Genomic DNA, 22,846 nt, shown 5'->3' on the forward strand with positions numbered 1-22,846 from the left:
TTAAGACGCATCTACGTTGCACAGACATCACTAAAAAGTTAACATAAAAATAAAATATGTGAATTTGCAAACTTAGATATAGACAGGGGGGGGGGGGGGGGGGGTTGGTTAGATTACAAGAAAGACAGCTCCAGGGAAGAAGAGGGAGAACAGGGTGTGATGCAACAAAAAGCAAATTTACAGAGTGAGATAGGCCCGCGCTAAACTTGCTCCGGCTGGATCAAAAAATAGATGCCTTACTAGGGACATCCTCATGTTGTTTGGTGCCACAGCAAACATGTACAAGGCAAACCAGATGAGATCACCCGAGGAGAGTGTCGATCCTAGAAATCCCTGTACCATCCTGCAATGGGAATACATAGAGTGAGCGGGAACTGAAACACAACTGGAGAGGAAAACGTAAACACTAGCCACTGATGGTAGATAACTGCATGGAAACAGCAGCAGTAAAACAAAATATAGTAGATAAACTGTAAAGAAACAGAAGCATTTCTCAAAAACCTAAGACCCGTCAATTACTCTCAGTCAATGGTGACTTTTATATTAGACATACTACCGAGTTCAACCAGGCTTTTTGCTCAACATTTGTAGGCCATAAGAGTATCTGGGATCGATCATTTGACTTTAGGCATGATGAATGGAGTCTCCTTCACAATATTTGCAAAATCCAATGACAGTTAACTATATGATCTCTATGCATCCAATGAAGCAGAAAATGAGTCAAGAAAGAGGTCATCATTGGTATAGGACGTCTAAGCGAAGTCAAACACCAAAGAGTTCATACATGCAAGACACCAATTCATTCTACCCTTGGAGAGAATAGTATCAGAGGTGGTTCCGGTCCACCTCTCTTGATTAGGTTGGTTTTTCGCACTTTAATGACTAGTCTTTTAGGCTGTATTGGCCAGCCTCTTAACATGGTATCAGAGCCAGGTCCGGCATATCCCGCCTTCAAATCCCGCGGGGAGTGGTAAGGGGCGGGGTGGGTGTCAGAGGTGGTTCCGGTCCACCTCTCTTGATTAGGTTGGCTTTCCGCACTTTAATGACTAGTCTTTTAGGTTGTCTTGGCCAACCTCTTAACATGGTATCATAATCAGGTCCGGCACATCCCGCCTTCAAATCCCGCGGGGAGTGGTAAGGGGCGGGGTGGGTGTCAGATGTGGCTCCGGTCTACCTCTCTTGATTAAGTTGGCTTTTTGCACTTAAACGACTAGTCTTTTAGGTTGTATTGGCCAGCCTTTTGACAAATAGAAATAAAAATTGCAAAAAAAATAAGCAATAAAGAAATGGATAATTATATTTTATAACACGAATAATGTCCAAAGAGTTGGATGTATCATTTACCAATCAGGTAACTGGAAGAAAGTCTGGAAGAATGTTCTGATGCCTTCAATATCGAACTGCAATAGTAGAGACAATCCAAAGAGGAAAAAAGCTCTTTGACGTTTTCTCTCCTGTGGCCAAAGAGTATTCCATGCTAACATACAAAAGCATCCAGTCAGTGGCAGTAAAAAACTAGTGAGAGCTCTTCAAGTAAGATATAAAAACTAAATTTAGATGACATAAACTTAATTCTGTCCACCGGCAGTAGCCTGAGAAAGGACACTTGACAATGAAAGGTATCTTGTTATGCTCCTCATTAAGCTAACAGAGCTAGAGTGTCTGAATCTAGTGGGAGAAAGCCAGGAAGGCTGACATGAAAAAAAAAATAACACTCAAAATGCAGCGTTTTGAGGATTATAAGACACAAGATTCTCTTTTTTTATTTTAACAAACACAAATAGATGTCTATAAATATTCTGAAATACAGTAAAATAGTACTCAAATACCGAACTAATACTGGATTTTCCAAATACATCCAGTAAGCTACAAAAAACACTATGTTTCTTAGATACAGCAGCTTGTATGCAGTGGGCCGTAATGAACCTCATTAGAAGCTCTTTCCATTTTCGATTACATTTTCAGTATTTTGAAGGAAAATCTGGATTAGACTAGAAACAGTGAGGAATTCATCTTTCTCACCATCAGAACCTTGCTCCAACTATAGTGGGTTAGGTACATGAATCCTTCTTCTATACTGAGGAAATTTCATCATAAATTAAAGTTTCCCATATTGCAAAGAAAATCATACACTATTGATCTCAGTTGCAAACATCAAGGTGTGGCAAATTTCATCTTCATAATATTCTGTCCTATTGTTTTTGTAGGCCATGCAATACTTACGAAGATAATTGTGGAAATAGTGGTTGTATACTCCTTTGAATCGAAAAAATATTCTTCATTATAGATGGACATAAGAGAAAAACAGCTAGTATTCTGTGTATCGTAATGCACCTATACACATAACTCCTGACCAACCTTGCAGTGAAACATTCTCAACATTCTTTTTCCATGGAGCAGCATGATCAGAATAATTTTCACCCTTTAGTATGTTGGCAATTGCAGATGCATAAGTTGGAGCCTCTGATAAGGATCTTGAAACTGAGTAGCCTGCTTATACCAGGCAAAGCCATTAGCAACATACGTTAAGGAATAAAACTAATTATTTACAGAGAACTACTAGATGCTTACCAGTATAGAAAATTTAATGTCTGGATTTCAACCTTTACACTTAATGGATGCCAAAGATTCATGTAGCAGGTGACGGCTTTGATGATTATGTGATTGGTTTGTTAATCAACTAATTTCACAATTTCTACCAGTAGAATAAAGAGTCCAACCTAACCAAACCAACTCCCTAAACAGCTGCCCCAGGCCCATTGGGACCAAGATTTGTGGATGCTGACCTGATCCTTCCTTTTTTTATTTTCCATTTCGGTGCCACCTTTCAGATTTAGTTTAGATCAACTATTTTTTATTCAGAACTCATCTGAATATTTCACAGTTTTCACACTTATGCTCAGAATCTCTATTTATCATCCATTTAACTTAATTACAAACTATAATAGCTGAAAAGAGGTTTATTTATGCATTTTTATTTTGAATTTTTTAACCCCAAGATGAAAGAATTATGATGAGGACATCATAACTATTACACAAAAGAATTTCTTCAAGTTCAGAGAAATATTAATGTACATAAAACTTCCCAACCAAGGAAACCTCTCACTTGATTTTTGTAGTAATGCACTGGTCAATGATTAAGTAATTCTTTGTTTTGACTGCTAATGATACGTCCTCCATTAGAGACCCAACTCAACCTCGAATTGAGCCACAGACATGGACCTACTCTAGGCTCAAATCTGGAGCATCGGTCGCTCACACTGTCCCAAAATTTAATATTTTAGAAAATCCAGAGTTCCATTTCATTGCCTTATTCCACCAGACAAAATAAAAATGCTCCTTTTCCATGTGTTTGCAATTTTTCACAGATAATTTATGACTATTTGAAAGAAAAAGAGAATACGTAGTCAAAGAATTCTTCTATTGCCTGTGGTTGGATGAACCATGCTAGCTGCAGCACCAAATGCAAGGTTCTTCTGCCCTGTCTCTGGTAAGGAACCCCCGAGAGGAATATAAGACCATTCCTGCATAAATAGAAATCAATCATCACAACAGAAGTTGGAAAGATGAAGCAACATTCAGCTTTGATCAAACTAACAACCATCTGGATAGGATTTCATTTTCAGATTGGATAACCCTAAGAGCAAGAACTTTTAGTGATCAGTTGTGCACAGTTCACAAAAGATAGGTGATAAAACTAGTTTAGGCTTTGCCAGCTTGCCATGGGTCCAAAAATACACCAATACTTTTATTTTTTATTTTTTGTTTATTGTCATCTTTCTTGGGAGTCCATGGTAAGTTTTTTATTAAGGATATAGAATACAAAGAAGTGGGGGAGGACAATCTCAACCACAGGTAACAGACACCCACAGCAACATGCTACCGGAAGTCTTTCATTTCATCCCCATCACATATGATTAACATGTCCAGTTCTAAACAACACATACATTCTCTTTTAATTTCCAAAGGTATCAAGATTTCTTTTTTTGAAAAAGATGTGTATATATATAAACAAGAGAATTACAGAAATTACAAAGAGGAGAGCATGTCCCTGATAAGCATTCTCTTTTTTCTAAGTCATAAGAATATATATGAAACAGAACTGTGAAAGAAGATGAGGCAATAAGAAAATGAGGATTTTCTAAAAGAAAAAAAAGACAAAATGATTTTTTTTAAGGAAAAATAGATGCATAACAAAAAATAGTGGAAAGAAATGGATACATGAGCACAATATGATGCAAGGAATCACAAAAATCCAAAACATGTGCGGTTGGCATAATGTGTGCGATCACTTTTCTCAAGAAGCTAGATCAATAAAAGTTCCTTTTTATTCTTTATCCTGATTTTATATTTCTTATTTGTGGGAATAGTCCCGCATAGATAAATGTTAAAAAAATTATTTATAAGGTTGAGAAATAAACATCCTACGTGGCTAGTTATTTTGAAATAGAACTGGACTTAATCTTAACAAGGAATCAAAGCAGGATGTTTTCTTAGACCTAGGCCAAATTTGTGCCCCATTGCATTTATACTCAATCTGTGTTATCTTTGTCTTAGACCTGTCATCCATATAGGTAAGCATGGACGTGACTCACGTGAGAGGGTAGTAATAGTGCGAATAGTCCCACATAGATTGAATATTAGAAAAATCCACAGACTATAAGGTTCAGAAATAAAATTCTTAAGTAATTAGTAATTTTTTTAAATGAAATAATTAGTCATTTTAGAATGAAACTGGACTCAATCTTAACAATTTATCTATGTGGGACTATTTCCACCAATAATATTAACAATTTATCTACTTAGGATCAACCTTAACATCTCTCATTGTCCCAACGTCATCCTTGGTAAATTTAATTTGGAGAAGAAAAATACATAAGGCTCTCAGAAAAGAATTGGTAAGCAAAAACCAAAGAAATGTATATGCAGATAAACAACTTCAAATATGCCCGTCCTTTTCTGTACGATACTCTGTTTCTCATAATCCAAATGCCATTTTGGTCAATCAAAGTTGATCATCATGAATCCTCAGAAGCCTTACATAATTTGATCAATATATAAATAGCAAAAACTCTATCATGAAGATCAGTATTTAACCAATTTTTCTTCCTAAATGGCATAGACTACAACAGATGCATACCTCTTCATATACTTTGGTAACTTGAATACCCATGGTCTCAAATCGTAACAGAAGCTTTTCCTTTAACAGATCAAAGGGCATGGCATGTTTTGAAGCCAAACATGTTTCCTGAAATGACATTCCAATCAATTGAATATCTGAAACAAAATATAAAAGAAAAATATGGACTTGGAATAGAGCCTCCAGACCTCAAAAAACACTCGAGTTTTAGTAATAGGCATGGCATATAGAAAAGTTGGATATTCTGCTTCTGGGCACCTTACTTCTTGTTTTGTATAATCTCTGTAGTCCATAAAAACCATCAAGCTAGGATCATATGGACTATTCTCCACCTAAAAAAAAAAAAGAAGAAAAGCAGAGACATGTTAATGCACAAATATTAACGTTTGAAACCATGCTTTGATAGATTAAAATAAGTAAAACAGCAGACATGCAAGGCGGTTCATATTTTTAAGTAAAACATATCATACACAAAAAGGATTGAGAATCTTCCAAGTGGCTAAATGTCTCAGGCACAGAAAGTTTAAGACCGAAGCATGTTTTCCATACAGGGGGAGCTAAAATTTGCAGGGTTGGCTTTCTTGTTATTTTGAAACACTGTTGGTATTGCTATAACAAGAACAACTTCCACGATATTCTTTAAGAATCTGTATGAATCAGGAGAGAAAATAGATATGATAAATGGATGGGCTTAAGTGGTCCATCACACTTTCTTTCATGAAAGTGTTGCATATTGCAAAGCTTGAGTCTACGCTGCTTTGATGAAAGTGATGCCTTGTCTCATAAGATCTATAGTCCGCAGATGAAGGTTAAAAGTTGACCTTTCAAACAAGTGAGAATAAGTAGTTTGATTGTAGAATGGTCTACATTTCAAAGAAAATAGTAGACTGGTGTACGATTAAACTCCGTTTTATGATGTGAGTACTCAGCTATTGCCTGATAAGGGTTATTAATGGAAAGAGCCACTATGAGCACTGTTCAAATACCAATTCAGGGATATTTTGGTTATCTCGTATATTATGTTTTATCCTAGCTTTATGTTTGTTAGCTAGATAATGCTTTTACATTCTTATGTTTCAAGTTTCATTCAAAACAGGGATGTGTTTTAGGAGATATATGATTTTTTGTATCTAGGGGTATTTCGGTCATTTATGTAATTATTAGTTAAACCTGAAATAAAAGAAGGGAGCTCGTGCTTTTTTTTCCCCAGAGGTTGGTGAGGGATTTGCCGAATTGAGCATTTAGTCAGGTCTCGGTCACGGAGTCCATTAAACAAAGCACGGTGAATACTTACTAAAATGCCTCTCATTTAATGACCCCCATGGTTTCACAAAGAAGCTTACCTAACCCAGTTCTTTTACAGTACATTTCTTATTGAAGATGCAAGAACTTAAAATATATAGGGGCAAGTTCTAATAACCTAGAAACAAGGCCATAAACCAAGTCATCGCAACTAATCACAAGTAAAGAAACAACCTACTTGAGGATAGGCCACACTGAATGCAAAACCGATTTATAAACTAGTATGTGTTGATTCCAACATGGTGCAGACAGTAATGCTAGAAGAATTTCAGGCAGAATGCTGCTAGGGGGGTGCGCATGCACATCTGTTAGTGGCAAAAATAAGAATGTCAATAGAAAAAATTAAGTTGGTTCAGTCAAGTTTCCAGTGGAATGGAAGGAATTTTTCAAATTTTAGGAGAGAACAGATTGTTTTTATAAAAATTGGGGTTTATCTCCAGTGACCTGAAAATTCTCTCTTCTCTTCAGGGTTATCTATCCTTAGGAATACTTGATCCACATATTTTCTTCAATGAAAGGAAAGCTTCTACACACTTTTCCCTTCATCTGTGAAAGCAATTTTCACGCTTTGGTGATTATTACTGCACAGTCAGCTAGCCTGTACCTGTAAATCTTACTGACAGTTTTGTTTTGAAGTATGGTGTATAAACTATTAAAAAGAGAGAGTAAAGTACAAACAAACGTAGTTAGGCGGGTCTTCCTCCACAACAAGGTATTGGAGCAAAATACCCAATTTAGCCTGAATGTCTGCCAAATGATTGGCAGAGCGAGGAATGTGCTTCCAATAACAATTTAAAGAAAATCTTACTGACAGTTAACCAGCCAATACCTCCAAATCCAACTGAATTTGGTTGTAGACCAGTTCCACAATATTCAGACTTTTCCACATTCTCTTCACTTCATTGGACACAAACATTTTACAAGTGCCACAAGGTTACATTTTTATAATTAGAAAGCTAAATAAGCATCTTAGTGTGGCTGAATCAGTTTGTAAAGGAGTACTAAAAGGAAAATTGTGCTGATCATAATATCACACAATGAGTATTGAATATGCAAAAGACTTAAAATAGGCAAAGAAACACATTTAAATTCATTAAAAAACAAAGTTATACCCTACCTCAACCTCCATACCATATGCTGTCTGCACTGTAACTTGTGGGCCACCAACTTCATATTGCAGTAGTTTTCCAGATGCTGCACCAGATGCAACAATAACCAGCCTGGAACACACATTGTTAGTATGACATAATGAGGAAGTGTTGCAACTATATTCAGTTTCAAAGTTAGCTGAACTTACTTGCAAGGGATCATAATGTCACTTTCACAAGCAACAATACTGTGTCCATCACTAGCTTCAGTGATCCTTTCCACTTTTGAATTAAGATATGCAACCCCTGACTCAAAACACCTGTAGGACATTGTAATGGCTAAGAATTTTATAAAACATCCTAATCTGAAATTACTAACTAAATGTCTGAGGAAATTTATATCACCGATTTATCAACTCTTCACGTAGCAAGTGCCGACTAACTCGACCATAAGCACGGCCAATGACAATTGGGTTATCAGTATCGAGATACACAATTGTGTCCTGCCAAACATGCTCTATACACTCTTCAAGCCCAAGATCTGCTAAAAGAAAGGATATTAAATTCAACATACAGACAACTGGATGCAAAAATCAGAATTTGCTATTCAACTTGGGACTTAGTTTGAATTTTTTTGGTCCAGGTTGTTATTGGTAGTCCCATTATATCCATCATATATTTCTAGCAACTTAGATAGAGAGATGCTGTTTATAGAATGATCTTTTAGACTCTCTGAATTTCCTAGATATTTCAGAATATTTAGAGTATTACCCAGAAGGTGAAATCAGTTTGATTGGTATAGATTTATCTCTACTCAAGTGGTATCACTAATGTTCTTCTGCTTTTGTTCTTCTTTCTTAATGGGCTCCTTATTTGTAACAACTGTGAAAGCTGACAATTTCTATCATAGAAGTGTACTTATCTTTTCAGTATAAATATGAATTCTAAATAGAACAACACCTCGATTCACAGATATAATGCTTAATACACGAAGATATACCCAGAGCAAATACTCCTGGAAAAAGGAGAAATAAAATAAAAACAAACTTATTAAAGTAAGAAATACCAGCAAAATAAATACCTTTAAATTCATCCACCCATACCCCATAATTATTCGTGAAAGGAAGATCAGGGCCCACGAGGCCAACTCTTAAGCCCTTTTTAGCTGACTCGGCAGCCAGTGACAGACCAGCTGGACCACATCCAATCACTACCAAATCTAGTACAGATTCACCAGAAGAAATGGGTGGCAACTGCAAGATAAAACAACAAAAGATGGTCACGATACCCAATTAAAAATGTGATTAAACTTCAAAGTCTAATCACTAAGAGGAATAAAATTTTGGCCTTCCTCAAAAGAACCTGCAAACCAGAATTCATATACAATATCAAGTACCCCAAAGTCCAGACAAAGTTCACCCTAACTACACATATGATGATTCTAAAAGAAACTAAAAAACAGAAAATATAGATGTGAGCGAATGATGTAATATTTTTACTACTTATATCAAAGATATTTACAGAGTTAAAAGGTTGTTGAGCATGCACTTAATCTTACTTGGTCCTTTAATTGAAGACAAATTTGTGGATTGAAGTTCTAATCACTTCAGTATCATTTACTCTTTTTAAGGTTTGCCTTTTAAACGAAAAAACAAACAATTTGCTCAGTATTCTGGACTATATGGTATATATATTGTGTATCCATTATATTAACGTATTTCAATGTTTCTATTAAACTAACTGGAAATAAGATAAAGGTTATTAATGACCTGAAAACATTTTTTATTCAAATCAGCAATGTACGAGTTTTATTTATTACACTGTGTAACGTACTATAGAACAGCATATGCGTAATGTGAGAAGCACATGATAGACTTTCATCTCTGCCAATTCATAAATTAACTACTCAAGTTAACATAATATAAGCTCTTCTTAAGTTAGATCAATAATTTAAATCAGAACAAAACTCATATTTACAGCCTCTAATGTGAGTCTCACAATAAACAACCTAAGATAGGTGAAAAAAAAACAAATCGGGCGAACCAGGCAAATAGTTGCCGAGAATGAGGCCTAGCAGGAGAGGTTCTGGGTACATCAGAAACCACCCATGCGGTACATAAAGTATTTAGCAATATGCTGAACCATGTCCGCCCTATAGCAAACATGAAGGGCTAAATTAGGTTCGTCACGATAATCATAAACTTTAGTTCCAATATAGTCCGCTTGAATGAACAGAGATGTACTTTCAAAATCAAGAAATAAACAGCGACAGATTCGAGTCGCCAACAGTTTTCAAAAGACTAGCCCTGTTGATCTGCAGAGCCAGCCTTCATTTTCTCTTGTTTTTTTAATCCGGAACCACGGGCTTCACTTTCTTAGACGATATGCCTTGTAAGGAAATCCTTTCAAACGGTTTCCTCGCTGAGCACCACTAGCTGTGAGCTGAAAGAGATCGATGTACTAAAATTGAGCGCCTTGAATCTCCCAACGGTGCATAGGCACATAGGTTATAGCTCTTTTTCTCTTTGTTTTTTTCGAAAAAGACCTTGACTCCTAATCTTGGATACTATGCCTGGCAGCAGGACGTCATCGTTATTCAGGAAAAGCTAAAAAAAAAAACTACATTCCAAGGGTATCGCTTTGCTGGTTATCAGTTACCATTCGTCTACTGCAATTGCGTTAAGAACCAGAGAAGGAAGGTTCAGTGGAAAAGAATTGATTCAATCCAAAGAGACAGAACCCCGGCGTGCGCAAGCGCCCAGATGTCTCGCTTAATAAAAAAGTACGACGCATATGGGCCAACCAAATCAGGAATTACAGTCATAAAAAATACCAAAAAGCGACAAACTCCATGAACAACTGCGATTAAGCTTTAAATTATCCGCCACTCCGATAATCAATAAATTATCCAAAAGATAACAGTCTAATGTAGTTTAATTAAATCAATCCAGAAAAGAGAAAGTTCCAGAAGCTTTCCTCACCTTATCCGATATCCTCCCCTGCTCCTCCATAGGTTTCCGCTCCTGCATTTCCACAAACTGCATAAGAGAGCCTCCGGCTTTCACATAGTCCTCCTCGTCGACGAAACCGTTCTTCACCGACACCGCGCAGCTCTCCTCCTGCCGGAGCGCCTGTGGTCCTTTCCGACGACTCCTCTGCGTCCACTGCCGTCGGCAGGCATAGCCCCGCCTCCGCCGGAACAAGTTCCCGTCGGGGCAGGAGACGGTTGCCGCAGAATGGCGGATGCTAATACACGTCATTGGCGCCAGAAACTAGAAAAAGCAAGCAAGAAACCGCGGTTTCAGATGGCGCATAACTGCACAGAGAGGATTCGGCGGTACAAAAGTAGACTAGGAGGAGGAGAGACGAGAGATAAAGCAATATTTTCAGTTTATTTGTCCGGTAGATTGCGTGGGACGCTTCAGAGAGTGAGGAAAGGAGTGATTCGAGGAGATTTCTGCTACAGAAAAAGGGTAAAAGGAGGAGGAGAAAGAGGAGGGGAGTGAGAATGGGATATCGGAGGTGGTAACGTCTGGAAACGTTCGTCATACAAGGATGAGAACTGTTGGACAAGCTAAGGAAGTCCACGTGGCTGGCGGAGATTGGTCGGAAACCTGTCATATAAAGATTATACAGGGAACATGGTAATTGGTAAGTTAAGCTGAAAATGCATTAATGCTGGTAAATAATTACCCATGGCAGCTTCGTAAAATATAAGACAAAAAGGATCCCTAATAATATATATTTATATTTGATATTTAATTCAAAATATTAAATTCACATCATTACATGCGATTACTAGTTTTGATAGTATAGTCAAATGATTCAATATAATCATTTAATATATTTTTTTAATTTAATATTTATTAATTTCTGTTTAATTATATATATATATATATATGTGTAATTAGTGTCCTAATAGGAAATTGACTAGTTATTTTATAATATTTTCTTAATGGTAATTAGTCTAATTTTTAAGAAAAATCATAAAAATCATGAATTGGCTTAAATTCAGAGTTCAGCAATACTAATACAAGCTATTAGATCGACTCGGTTAAACCCAATGTCAAGTAAACAGTTGGATTGTTACAAACTCAGTTATTTGACTCGATTGAGTCAAAATATTTGAACCATGGTGTTCCAACTTGACTGAGCCGTGGGTTGAATCGAGGTTGTATACTCTTGACTCTCCGTTCTATTTTGGGTGTCCCTCGTATCTACCTTGATCATTATAATTTATGTTTGAACTTTGACAAGAGTTATAAACGAGACTAAATATGATTGATTTGAACCATCCATCGAAACCAGAAATACCCAAATCCTTGGCATAGATTTATAGATTACCTCGATCAGCCTTCTGGGTCTCCAGTAGTCTGTTTTTAGCTATTACCCTACAAACCATCCATTTTAAAAACTAGGAAATGTCTTATGAATTGCCTTTCATCATATCACAAAACCCCAAAACATTTTCTTTAGTCAATCTGGATCTGTTTGATAAAAAAAAGGTAGTATCTTCTTCCTGCCAACGACCTCACTTCTTGCTGCAGACTTTTTGGAAGGGTTCTAGGCAAACTGCGACCAGCAACACGGAGAAAAATCTACCAACAGACTTCTGTCCCTGTAATGAGCACTTTCTGATCAATTCTTGGGCTTTCTCACATTGTTTGAGCACTTTTTACATCCATTTCACAACATTTCCAAGGTTTTTTTGGCAACGGCTCATCTTCAGCCCATCTTTTCCGACACTTTTTGATAGAGATAATTAATCAGAATCAACATGCCATCGCAGGAAATCCTTTCTCGGAGGCTGCTGCCGCCCACCATCGTCACCGGCAATAATCCAAAAACCCTTCTTCCGTCCGCCCTAGCTGCTACTAGTGGCGTTGCTCTTCCTTCAGGCGATGCGATTTTGTCCGCCCTAGCTGCTACCAGTGGCGTTGCTCTTCCTCCGGGCGATGCAATTTTGTCCGCCCTAGCTGCTACCAGTGGCGTTGCTCTTCCTCCGGGCGATGCGATTTTGTCTGCTCCTGTCGCTACCAGTGCCGCTGCTCTTCTTCCGGACAATGCGATTCCGTCAGCCCCAGCCGCTGTCACTGCTGCTGCTCTTCCACCGGATGATGCGATTCCATCCGCTCTAGCCGCTACCAGTGACTCTGTTCTTCTTGTCCTTTAGCTTCTGCGAACACGCTTCCTCTTCCTGAAAACCAAGATTGGACTCTCCTCTCGAAGCTCCATCTTGCGGGAGCATGATAGAGATAAAAATAAGGATCGAAATACAAGTACTAAATAGGCTAAAACTCAAACAATGAAGAGTTGTAATCTCTAAAGTCACTGTTGTAATTCTATAAATATGTCTCATCATCTATGAAAATCACGACAAATATTATTCTCAATTCCTAAATTCTATACTTTCTTCCTCTAGCGGAACTCTTGTTGTATGGGCAATATTTAAGTAGACTTGACCAATTTCGAACCTATCAGAGTACACTAAATAGTCTCGAGTCACTAAGCAAGAGAATCAAACTGCCCCACGACATCTCGAAATTAATGAGAAATGATCGAAGCCATTACCCTTCTAAGTAAAATAACCAAACTATTCTTCTAAAACAAAATTAGAATGCCCAGTTTCCCATGTAAAGCATCTGATCTTACGAAGATTGTTTCAACAACACGTAAGCTTCTTTCATGAGTGGGACTGTAGCACTCAACATCAAACTGGGTTAACACAATTTATGCACCTTTTGATAATTTTTTTATCAGAAAAGGAAAATCTAGAATAAGCATCCTTGCATCATAGAATCTCTATCTTCAACATTGCAGTGAATTTTGATTAGAATCGAATTCCAAATTCTCTATGACAATGTATAACTGTACACTCGGAAAAATTCAAAACTAACCTTACAAAGCAGCAACAACAACAACAAAATGCACCACACAACGTATCTGGAGTTGTCAAATATCACAAAAGGAAGTCCTGGATGCCTGTAGCTTGTGCAGCTACGGGGTCATCTGCTCCGTGTCGAGCCTTGTGCTTACCATGAGGATGATTATTTTTTCTTGACACCCTCTCTTCATTATCCTTGCTCTTCTTTGGGCTTCTAAGTCTCTCTTTACCATGTCGTTGGTGCTTGCTTTTTCTTGAACTTGAATTTCCATTCCTGGAATTTCCTACTTCAACCAGGTTTTCTTTAGAAACAGATTCATTTATCTGAGTTTTCTCCTTCATTCCCCTCCTGGATGATTTGGCAGAAGGATTTAGTTGATCGTAAAGTAGTAAATCTCGCACTGCACCCGAGAGCAGATCATCTTTGGAGTCCCTCACCACTTTCACAACTGGAGCTTCATCTCCGTCATCCAATTTTACCACCACCGGACGTGGCTTTACACGGTTCGGCTTCTTTGTGGTTAACAATTGATCTGTAAGCTTCACAAGCTCTCTAGTAGCTTCAACAATTGGATCATTATTTGCAGGAGGATAATCATTAGCTTGGTTTTCATCCCTTTCTGCAGGTAGATAATAAAATCCATGTCTCTTCCGGTGTTCTGCCAGTGCAGATGTGGACAGGGACAAGGGTTCACTAAAGGAAAGATCATCATTCTGTTTATTTTTATGATCAGTAATGGAAAATGTAGTAGGAAGTGAGAACTCATCTCCTAACATGCTATCCAAGTCTGCAAGATTTTCCTGGAGTGTAAGCCCATCTGGTATCCGAACTCTCTCTTGAGCATTTACAGTGACTGGACCCAGTTCCTCACTGAAGGCATCAACCATTAGTTTAACAATTTGAGAAGTTTTCCCTTCTTGTTTCTCGTAACCTGCTTCTTCTATTAAGTGAATCAGGCCAACTAAATTACAGGCCCGCTCCTGCACTTCTACCTCATCACATGACACAAGGGGTTCTACAGCCATTTTGATCAGATTTAACAAATAAACAAGTGAATCATATGCAACAGCATCCTTAGGAGCACTATCCTTGCATTCTACTCTTGAATTGGAGAGCTCATCACCCTCATAATTCATGGAAACCTCAAATCCCATAATATCAGACCCTTCAAAATAAGAATGAAGAAGAAACACGAGAACTTTGAATACAGATTGTATGTAAATAGCCCTTACCAATGGTGGCAAAAGACTAGTTCGTGGCTGTAGCAAAGCTTCAACAAGTTCTTGTGAGTTCTGTGAAAACTCCACATACTCCCCCGATACCCAAGCAGCTGCAGCCATTACTCTGTATAAATTTGGATTACCAAGTAATGCTGGATCTATTAAAAGCCCTCGAGCAACTCTAACAAGCTCTGGTCTCACATCTTTAACCCTCAAACCAATATCAATCATCTGAAGCTCAATCTCATCTCCCTCTATACAATGTGGATTCCGCACCATCTCCCCAAGAAGACCCACATACCAATCAAAATCAACAACTATTTCATAAACTTGTTTACTACAAGTCGCCAAAATGGATCCAAGAATCTCATTACTGAACTTCGGGTCCGATGTAAGAGCGTACTTCAACAAAATTCGAGTAATTTCCTCCACATTGTTTTCAGATACCGTCCCCATGAGAAGACGCAATGCTTCCAGTTTAATGTTCGGGTCAGCATCACTCAAAAACTTAAGGATGGTCTCTCTGTCCTCTACAGTAGCCCACAAGTGTTTCTCCCCAAGAAAAGTGAGTGCTTGCAAACCAAGGCATTTCAAATTGGAGTCTTCTTCCGCTAGCAATTCTCTAATCTTCTCCACTGCAAGCTTCACGGCAGAATCAAAAGCCGTCAAACTTAAGGCCACCGCACGAATACATTCAAACATAAGAGACTTCGCTCCAGTTTTTGTCATAATCTCACAAATGGGATCCACGACCTTCCTAGCAAGTCTGGGTTCGAGTGGGGCAAGCTTGGCAAAAATCTTAACCACCTTGATCAAAACCCAATTGCTCTTCGAATCAGTTAAAATCCTATAAAACTCCGGCGCCAGCGGCAAGTACGATTTGGGGTCTTTGGAAGTCAGTTCGCAAAACACCCCAACAGCCGCCGAGACCACATTAGGATCAGAGCTTTCCAAATTTTCCACCAAACGCTTGAATGTCACACGAACAGAGTCCGGATATTTGTCGTAAAATCTGAGCAGCACGGCGATGGCTTTTCTGCGAACAAGGTTCTTAGCAGATGACAAAAGAGTGAAGATATCCGGGGTAAGTTCGCGAGCCAGGTCGTGGGTGCCCGCCACAGAGAGAAACGCGAGCGCAAGCGAGGAGTCGCAGACGTTAGGGCTGGTGAGGTCCTTGCGAAGCTGATTGGGAAGCAAGAGGAGCACATCGGTGGACTCGTGGAAAGACAGAGAGGCGGCGAGATACCCGATTTTTTTATAGGAGAAGTGAGGGGAGCTCATGAGTTCAACGACATGGAAGGAAGCGAAAGACATGTCAACGGAGTGAAAAGAGAACAGATACATGAGCTTCTGAAGGGCAATGGATTTCAGCGTGAGGTCAGTAGATTTGAGCTCCCGACGGATGTCATCGGTGGTTTTGGAAATGATGGTTGGGAGGGGAGCAATCGGGGAGCGGAGGGATTTGATGAGATCATCTAGAGAGCGCTGGAAGAGGGAATCCATGATTGAAGACGCCATGAAAGCTGAAAAGAGCGCTAATTTTGGTAGTTATTTAGATTCCGCAGTCATCTGAAGGAGATTTTCGCCGTCACAGAGAAATGGGGTTTTGGATCTCGGAGAAGACAGGTTTTGTCTGTCAGCCTCGGCGTCATGAATCAGTTACAGAATAGGTTCCCACCATTTGTCTTTAAAGGGCGTAGGATCCATATCCAATGGATATCCAATATAAAAGGCCCATCCAGAATTGTCAAAACGCCTGATTATAATCTAAATCAACGGTTTAAAATCTCTCTACCACCACCAGATGGAAAAATTAGTTGTTTATTTGATTTTGTCTTTAAAGGGCTGGGTCACAATCTGAAGAAATGGGGGTTTAGGATCCAATTTTTAAATGGCAACTCATGAAAAAACCAAATTATTATTTCCCTAATTTAAATTCATATGTATTTGTCTGCACTAGAAATAAATAATTTTTTTATAAATTAAATAACAGAAAATAAAGTCTTGGAGGTAAGAGAGGGATGCATAGTAGGCAAGGAAATCTTTCTCGATTTATTTTTTCTATTGTTTCCTATTGGAGCCATACAAATTTATGTTCTAAATGAAAGTGTACATTTGACAACTCGTGCCAAGAAACCATTTAAGAAAAAGAAGGGAAAAACACCTCTTATATTGCTGACAACTGGAGGAAATAGTTGTGCTAAGAAACAACCTGACGTGCCAACCATGCATGATGAACAACAGCTGTTCGACATTCTCGTCTTGCAGGCACACACGATCGATGTGAGTTTCACCAATTGGAGGCAAAATGCAATTTTAAAAAGGTTTAAAACAAGTGATTGTGTCCAGCAATGGAAACATGAAATCCAGCCAAAAACAGAATCAAATGCAGAACAGTCACATAATTCCAAAAACTTTAACGGAATAAAAACCAGATCAGTGATTCTACTATGATACCAAATATTAGCAAAATTTCTAGACATATATGAAATTCATAAAACTTATAAGCAGAAGCCCAAGATATAAATTTCTAGCCATGACAGTCAGATTCCAAGAATTTCTAGAAAGGTCATCTCGTCTATCAAAAGTGCAATCGATGGAGATACAAATTTCTTTGCTAGACCAAATTCTCTTTTCCTTCACTGTGAAAAAACTTCACGTACCAACTTCTCAAAACTCATTCGTATCAAAAGACGAGAAGTTGTAACTAATGGGCAGTTACAATTGTCCATTATCTCTATACCTAAGGACAACTCATGGATTGAGTCTAACACTAAATATTTTCATTTTTTATGGGACCAGAGGCATTGAACGAAAATGTTACCTTCCCCTAAAACATCCCATGTAAATAATTTTTTTTGCTGTACTTTTTTTTTAATATTTTTCCTATTGACACAAACACACCCATTTACTTCTACACGAAGCACTAGAGGCATTTAGATGACAATATCTATTCATTTTCAATAGTATTCTACGAATATAAACCGGTAAAAGATGGATTAAGAATGTTTGTGCTTGAATTCATGAATGGGAGCCATTCCCATTTTTGGTTCCAGTCTTACTTTTACTCTTGCTAAACTATACCGAAAAGCCTATCAAATACTAAGGAATTGGCATTCACCCACTAAAAAGAATTTACTAGTAATATCATATAAAGCTAATTTTCGTTCAAGGCCACTAAATCCACATTAAGTGGATCTTAATTCTTATCACATGTTATGGTGTTTCAAAGTCAAGAAACATACACATTAAGCTAAATTTTGAGCTTATTTAATGCTGTGAATTTTTTTTCCTGAAGATCACCAAGAAACATAGACAGGTTAGAAAGCTCTGCAGTTGCTCTTTTATATTACAGTCATTATTTTTGGTTCCTTGACCTGATTCATTCTCTCATCTCCAATCTTTAATCAAATTAATGCAGAAAGTCTGAATTAATGAAAAATACATAGCCTGTTTGGCAAATATATAGCTAACATGTCTGCCATTCTCTTCTTCCAAAATTCCTCCTCTTTGAAGCAAATTAAACCTTGTTCGAGAAATCTCATCTCCCTGGCATTCGTACGACCATGTCCAGTGAGTGAACTCGATCCATTAATTAGATTCTTCAGCACAGGAGATGAAAAGAGATTCACGAACTGTTTTGTTTATTTTCCACACCCAGTATGGAACTACTTTAGAACAATTACCAATAAGAAGCTTCCATCGAGAATCAATGGCCCATAATCTCTAGCCACGGAAAGGAGATTGACGCAGGGATAGTGTCATGTTTCTGTGGGCAAAATAAAGAGAATGCCGATGATTTCTGTGAAGTTGTCAAGCTTTGCACGAGTTATTATATGGTCTAATCAGCCACCTTTCATACAGAAAAAGAAAAAAGAAAAAAACGGCCGTAAAGCATGACATTCCAGTTCGCAGAATTTTCTCTAGTTTAATGGAAAGTAAGATCATGGCTCAACTTTCCTGATATAGCACGAACATAAGCTTGGTGACAAGTCTGTTGATTGATGGTTGGAGAGAGGCCATCTTGTCCAGATAAAATATTGCGGGAGTGGAGAAGATACGCCATGGATGAGGCTGCTGCATTAGATTTGCTGGAAAGGGTTAGTAACAGAATAATTGACACTTGCTGCTTGAGAACGTCAGATATCTACTCACTAACCCTAGTTTGTTTCATTAGAATTAAGATCAGGTACTTCTTCTCATGTTGCCTATAAATACCTTACACTCTCCTCCCTTTATCACCATCAACCTTCTATCAGACTTCAGTTTCTAGGTTTATGTCAGGCTTTGCTTCTCCTACCTTTAGTCATCTTGCTTCAACCTGAAATTGATCCAACCGCCCAAAACTTTTATCTGCTTTGTCTTTCACAAAAAAACTCTTCAAGGTAACCCTAATTTTTTGCCAATATAGGTTGTCCTCTGCAACTCTTGTGTATTTTTTTTCTCTTTTTGTGCAGAACTCTCTCTCTCTCTCTCTCTCATGGGACTGTCCTCAGCTTGGTGACAGAAGAGAGTGAGCACAGACGGCTCTTTCTTGCATGAAGCTCATGCTGGAGGCTGTGCGTGCTCGCTCTCTATCTGTCACTTGCTTGCTCAGTTTGGATGTTGAGTGAGTTTAATCTGGACTGTCATAGTGTTTTTGTTCTTGATTTTTTTTCATGAATAATGAATTCTAGATAAACATTACGGTGTTGGCTCTACTCACTGAAATACTTTGGAATTGCAGTTTGCAATCTCTAGAGTTTCCAATACGTGATCAGGTAATCCATATCTTTGATGGCACCCATTGATGGATTCATTTTGCTACTAACTTATGCAGCCTACCTTTGAAACCAGACTGCTGCACCTTTGCTATATTGGAACTAGGGTTTGATGCATTTTGACATACAAACAGATCCAAGATGGATTACGATTTGTTCTTCGGAATTCAACAATGGTGAATACTGCATCATTCTTGATCATGGATGTTTCAGATAGAGTTGCAGACGAGACAGTGAACGGGGTAGTTTTCTGATACTTCGTTTTATGCTTTAAAGCTTCATTTTCTCTTCAGTTTAACACTGTCTATGGCCATCCGTGTCCCTTGAACTGTTCTTCAAGGCTTGTGCCATTTCATGTTTCCATCTTTCTTGATTATTAGTTCTTGTTTTCTCAGTCTGAACTTCTTCCATGAAGAACAAAACCGAGAAGGTGGAATAAAGACTAAATGCTACCAATGAAGCTGAGGTCAACTTTGTAGCATAAAGCAGCTGGCAATTAAGCTAACGAAAGGAAGGGAAAGAAGAAGATGCTTCAGAAACCTTGTTTTTGTTTCGGTTTTTGAAAAGGGAAATTATGTTGAGGAAGAATCAAGAAGTTTTCAAAGTATTTGTTTGTTTACTAGTTGAAGGGGACGCACACTGAAAAAGAGCAAACACTTTATGACAAAACAAAAGCAAAGAAAAGAAAAAAAGAAAAATAAACTTGTTAATCTTCTATAATTTGGAATCATCTTGATCTTCTCTTTTTCTATTAGCAGGCAAACCATTAATTGCTCATATTACATCATGAGTGACGAAGTGTAGAGAGAGAGAGAGAGAGAGAGAGAGAGAGAAAGAGAGAGAGAGAGAGAGAGAGAGAGAGAGAGAGAGAGAAGGTGCTAATGATATTGCTTTCTCCTTTGCACTTAATATATAAACTGAAATAACCCAAAAGGAAGGTTTGCTCAATATGATGGCTAACCTTGCATTCATTAGTGATTGACGAATTGAGCTAATCAGAAGTCTCCTACAAAGAGGTTCACATTTGCTAGTTCATAGCTAGACTAAAATTGGGGTTGATCCTTTGCTCCTTGTCACTGGCCTTTGAGTCACCTACACTAAGCCCCTAGTCAGTTTAATTTTGTGATTCCTTTGTTGGAACACTTTTGGTGGAAACTCAATCTATTTGTGCAAGTGTGAAATTTTTTACGTTTAAAATGTAAATAAATAGGCCCGGAGCTTTGAGTTGTGTAAGGCAAACAAGCAGTATTTCCCTTGCTTCTTTCATACTCCCATCATTCTGCTGCAGAAAACCTTCACCTATCCCGTAAATTGTCAAACTGAGATAACTAAATACTTTGGTTTTCAGGAAATAGGTTGTTAAATTGGGTCCAAGGCCTTATCCAGAAATGACTAGCCACTTAGGAAACCTTTTTCCCATCTAATAAATACAAGATCTTTATACTAACTAATGTATGTGGGACTATCCTTTTAACACTCTCCCTCACGTGTAGGCATGTGGATAATATGGGTAGAGGCCCCTCACGTGGTGGCACGTGGATAATTTTGGGTGGATGCCCACATATGAGAACCTTGTTCTGATACCATGTTAAATTTGGGTCAAAGGCTCTATCCTAAAATGACTAGCCACTTAGGAAATTTTTTTCCAGCTAATAAATATAAGATCTTTATACTCACTAATGTATGTGGGACTATCCTTTTAACACTCCCCCTCACGTGTAGGCATGTGGATAATCTGGGTAGAGGCCATTCGCGTGGTGGCACGTGGATAATTTTGGGTAGATGCCCACATATGAGAACCTTGCTCTGATACCATGTTAAATTGGATCCAAGGTTTTATCCCAAAATGACTAGCCACTTAGGAAACCTTTTTTTCCCAGCTAATAAATACAAGATCTTTATACTCACTAATGTATGTGAGACTATCCTTTTAACACTCCCCCTCACGTGGATAATTTGAGTAGAGGCCCCTCACGTGGTGGCACGTGGATAATTTTGGATGGATGCCCACATATGAGAACTTTGCTCTGATACCATGCTAAATTTGGGTCAAAGGCCCTATCCTAAAATGACTAGCCACTTAGGAAACCTTTTTCTCAGTTAATTAATACAAGATCTTTATACTCACTAGTGTTTTAGGATAAAGCCTTCAACCCAATTTAACAAGGTATCAGAGCAAGGTTCTCATATGTGGGCATCCACCCAAAATTATCCACGTGCCACCACGCGAAGGGCCTCTACCCAGATTATCCACATGCCTACACGTGAGGGGGAGTGTTAAAAGGATAGTCCCACATACATTAGCGGGTATAAAGATCTTGTATTTATTAGATGGGAAAAAAGGTTTCCTAAGTGGCAAGTCATTTTGGGATAAGGCCTTGGACCCAATTTAACAAAGGCAACAACATATGAAGCGCAATCTCATTTCTTCATCCTTTAGATTGTCATAGCCAAATTTAATGCTGGAGATAACTTCAGGTATGAGGTTCTTATCTTCTCCAGTGCATCATGCCAAACCGTGACATTTTCAAACCTAACCAAAGTGAATCCAAGATATGAATCAGCTAATTAACAAGATAAAAAAGAATAATAAACATAAACGAAGAGCTTGAAGGTGGGTCTCATACCTCTTTTCTTTGAAATGAATGGATTATCAATGTCCTAATGCAAAGGTAAACGTAGAAGTAACAAATAAAACTAGAAATCTAACGATGTTTGAGGAAAAACCTTGGAAGATCTGTCTTGTAGTAACTTCAAAGAACGAGAAGACTTTGTAATTTGATCAAGAGCCTCACGTGGAATGATGTGTCAGGTTCTTTAATAAATCCCAAGGTCACTGCCATTGCCTAATAGGAAAAATCGTTTAAGAGAAGGATGAACTGGTCTTTGATCCTTCTGATTCCATTGTGAATAGATTACAGTAGGCAATTCCTCCAATTTTTAAATGACCACTCAAAGAAAAAACCTATGGCATCATAGTGTTAACGAGCAGTTCATTTTCACAAACCTGGAAGATGATTTTCACATGGTTGTGGTTCATAAATTATTATTTCCATGCTTTAAATTCATATATATCTGTATGTGCATAGACAATATATATATATTGATCAAATTTCCTATTAAAAACTTTAATTGGAATTTTTTTTCATTGACTGGTTTCTTATGCTTTTGTGCTACAATAATAAACAAAAATAAAAAAACTAATTTTAGTTGTGTGCTTGCACTAGAAATAAATAAAAACAATTATGAATTAAATAACAAAAAATAAAGTCTTGGAGGTAAGAGATGGGTGCATAGTCGAGGTCCAAATTAATCCTTCTTAATTTAATTTTTCTATTGTTTCCTATTGGAGCCATTAAAAAACTAATGCTCTAAATGAAAGTGCATATTTGATGACTCGTCGCAAGAAACTATTTAAGAACGGGAAGGACAAAATACCTCTTTCACTACC

At 37.9% G+C, this 22,846-nt stretch overlaps 2 protein-coding genes across 2 annotated transcripts; both read right to left on the reverse strand.

The window, feature by feature from the left end:
* Positions 1 to 27: 27 nt before the first annotated feature.
* On the reverse strand, positions 28 to 11,037 carry LOC137948158 (lycopene epsilon cyclase, chloroplastic). The gene is made up of 11 exons (XM_068794128.1): positions 10,512 to 11,037; positions 8,612 to 8,783; positions 7,936 to 8,071; positions 7,740 to 7,850; positions 7,560 to 7,662; positions 5,329 to 5,472; positions 5,141 to 5,248; positions 3,428 to 3,524; positions 2,359 to 2,490; positions 1,345 to 1,477; positions 28 to 343 (listed from the first exon to the last, which is right to left on the reverse strand). The coding sequence occupies exons 1-11, from the start codon at positions 10,788 to 10,790 to the stop codon at positions 178 to 180; spliced, it is 1,581 nt and encodes a 526-aa protein (XP_068650229.1). The 5' UTR covers positions 10,791 to 11,037; the 3' UTR covers positions 28 to 177.
* Positions 11,038 to 11,857: 820 nt separating this feature from the next.
* LOC137948157 (AP-3 complex subunit delta-like) lies at positions 11,858 to 16,265 on the reverse strand. The gene is made up of 2 exons (XM_068794127.1): positions 13,428 to 16,265; positions 11,858 to 12,765 (listed from the first exon to the last, which is right to left on the reverse strand). Exon 1 carries the CDS (start codon positions 16,151 to 16,153, stop codon positions 13,490 to 13,492), a length of 2,664 nt encoding a protein of 887 aa, XP_068650228.1. The 5' UTR covers positions 16,154 to 16,265; the 3' UTR covers positions 11,858 to 12,765; positions 13,428 to 13,489.
* Between the last annotated feature and the right edge of the window lie 6,581 nt (positions 16,266 to 22,846).

This window comes from Aristolochia californica, unplaced genomic scaffold (assembly GCF_029961685.1).
Source record: "Aristolochia californica isolate CCGP_79_NKW_82.1479 unplaced genomic scaffold, dmAriCali1.0.hap1 SCAF_13, whole genome shotgun sequence".
NCBI classification, from domain to species: domain Eukaryota; kingdom Viridiplantae; phylum Streptophyta; class Magnoliopsida; order Piperales; family Aristolochiaceae; genus Aristolochia; species Aristolochia californica.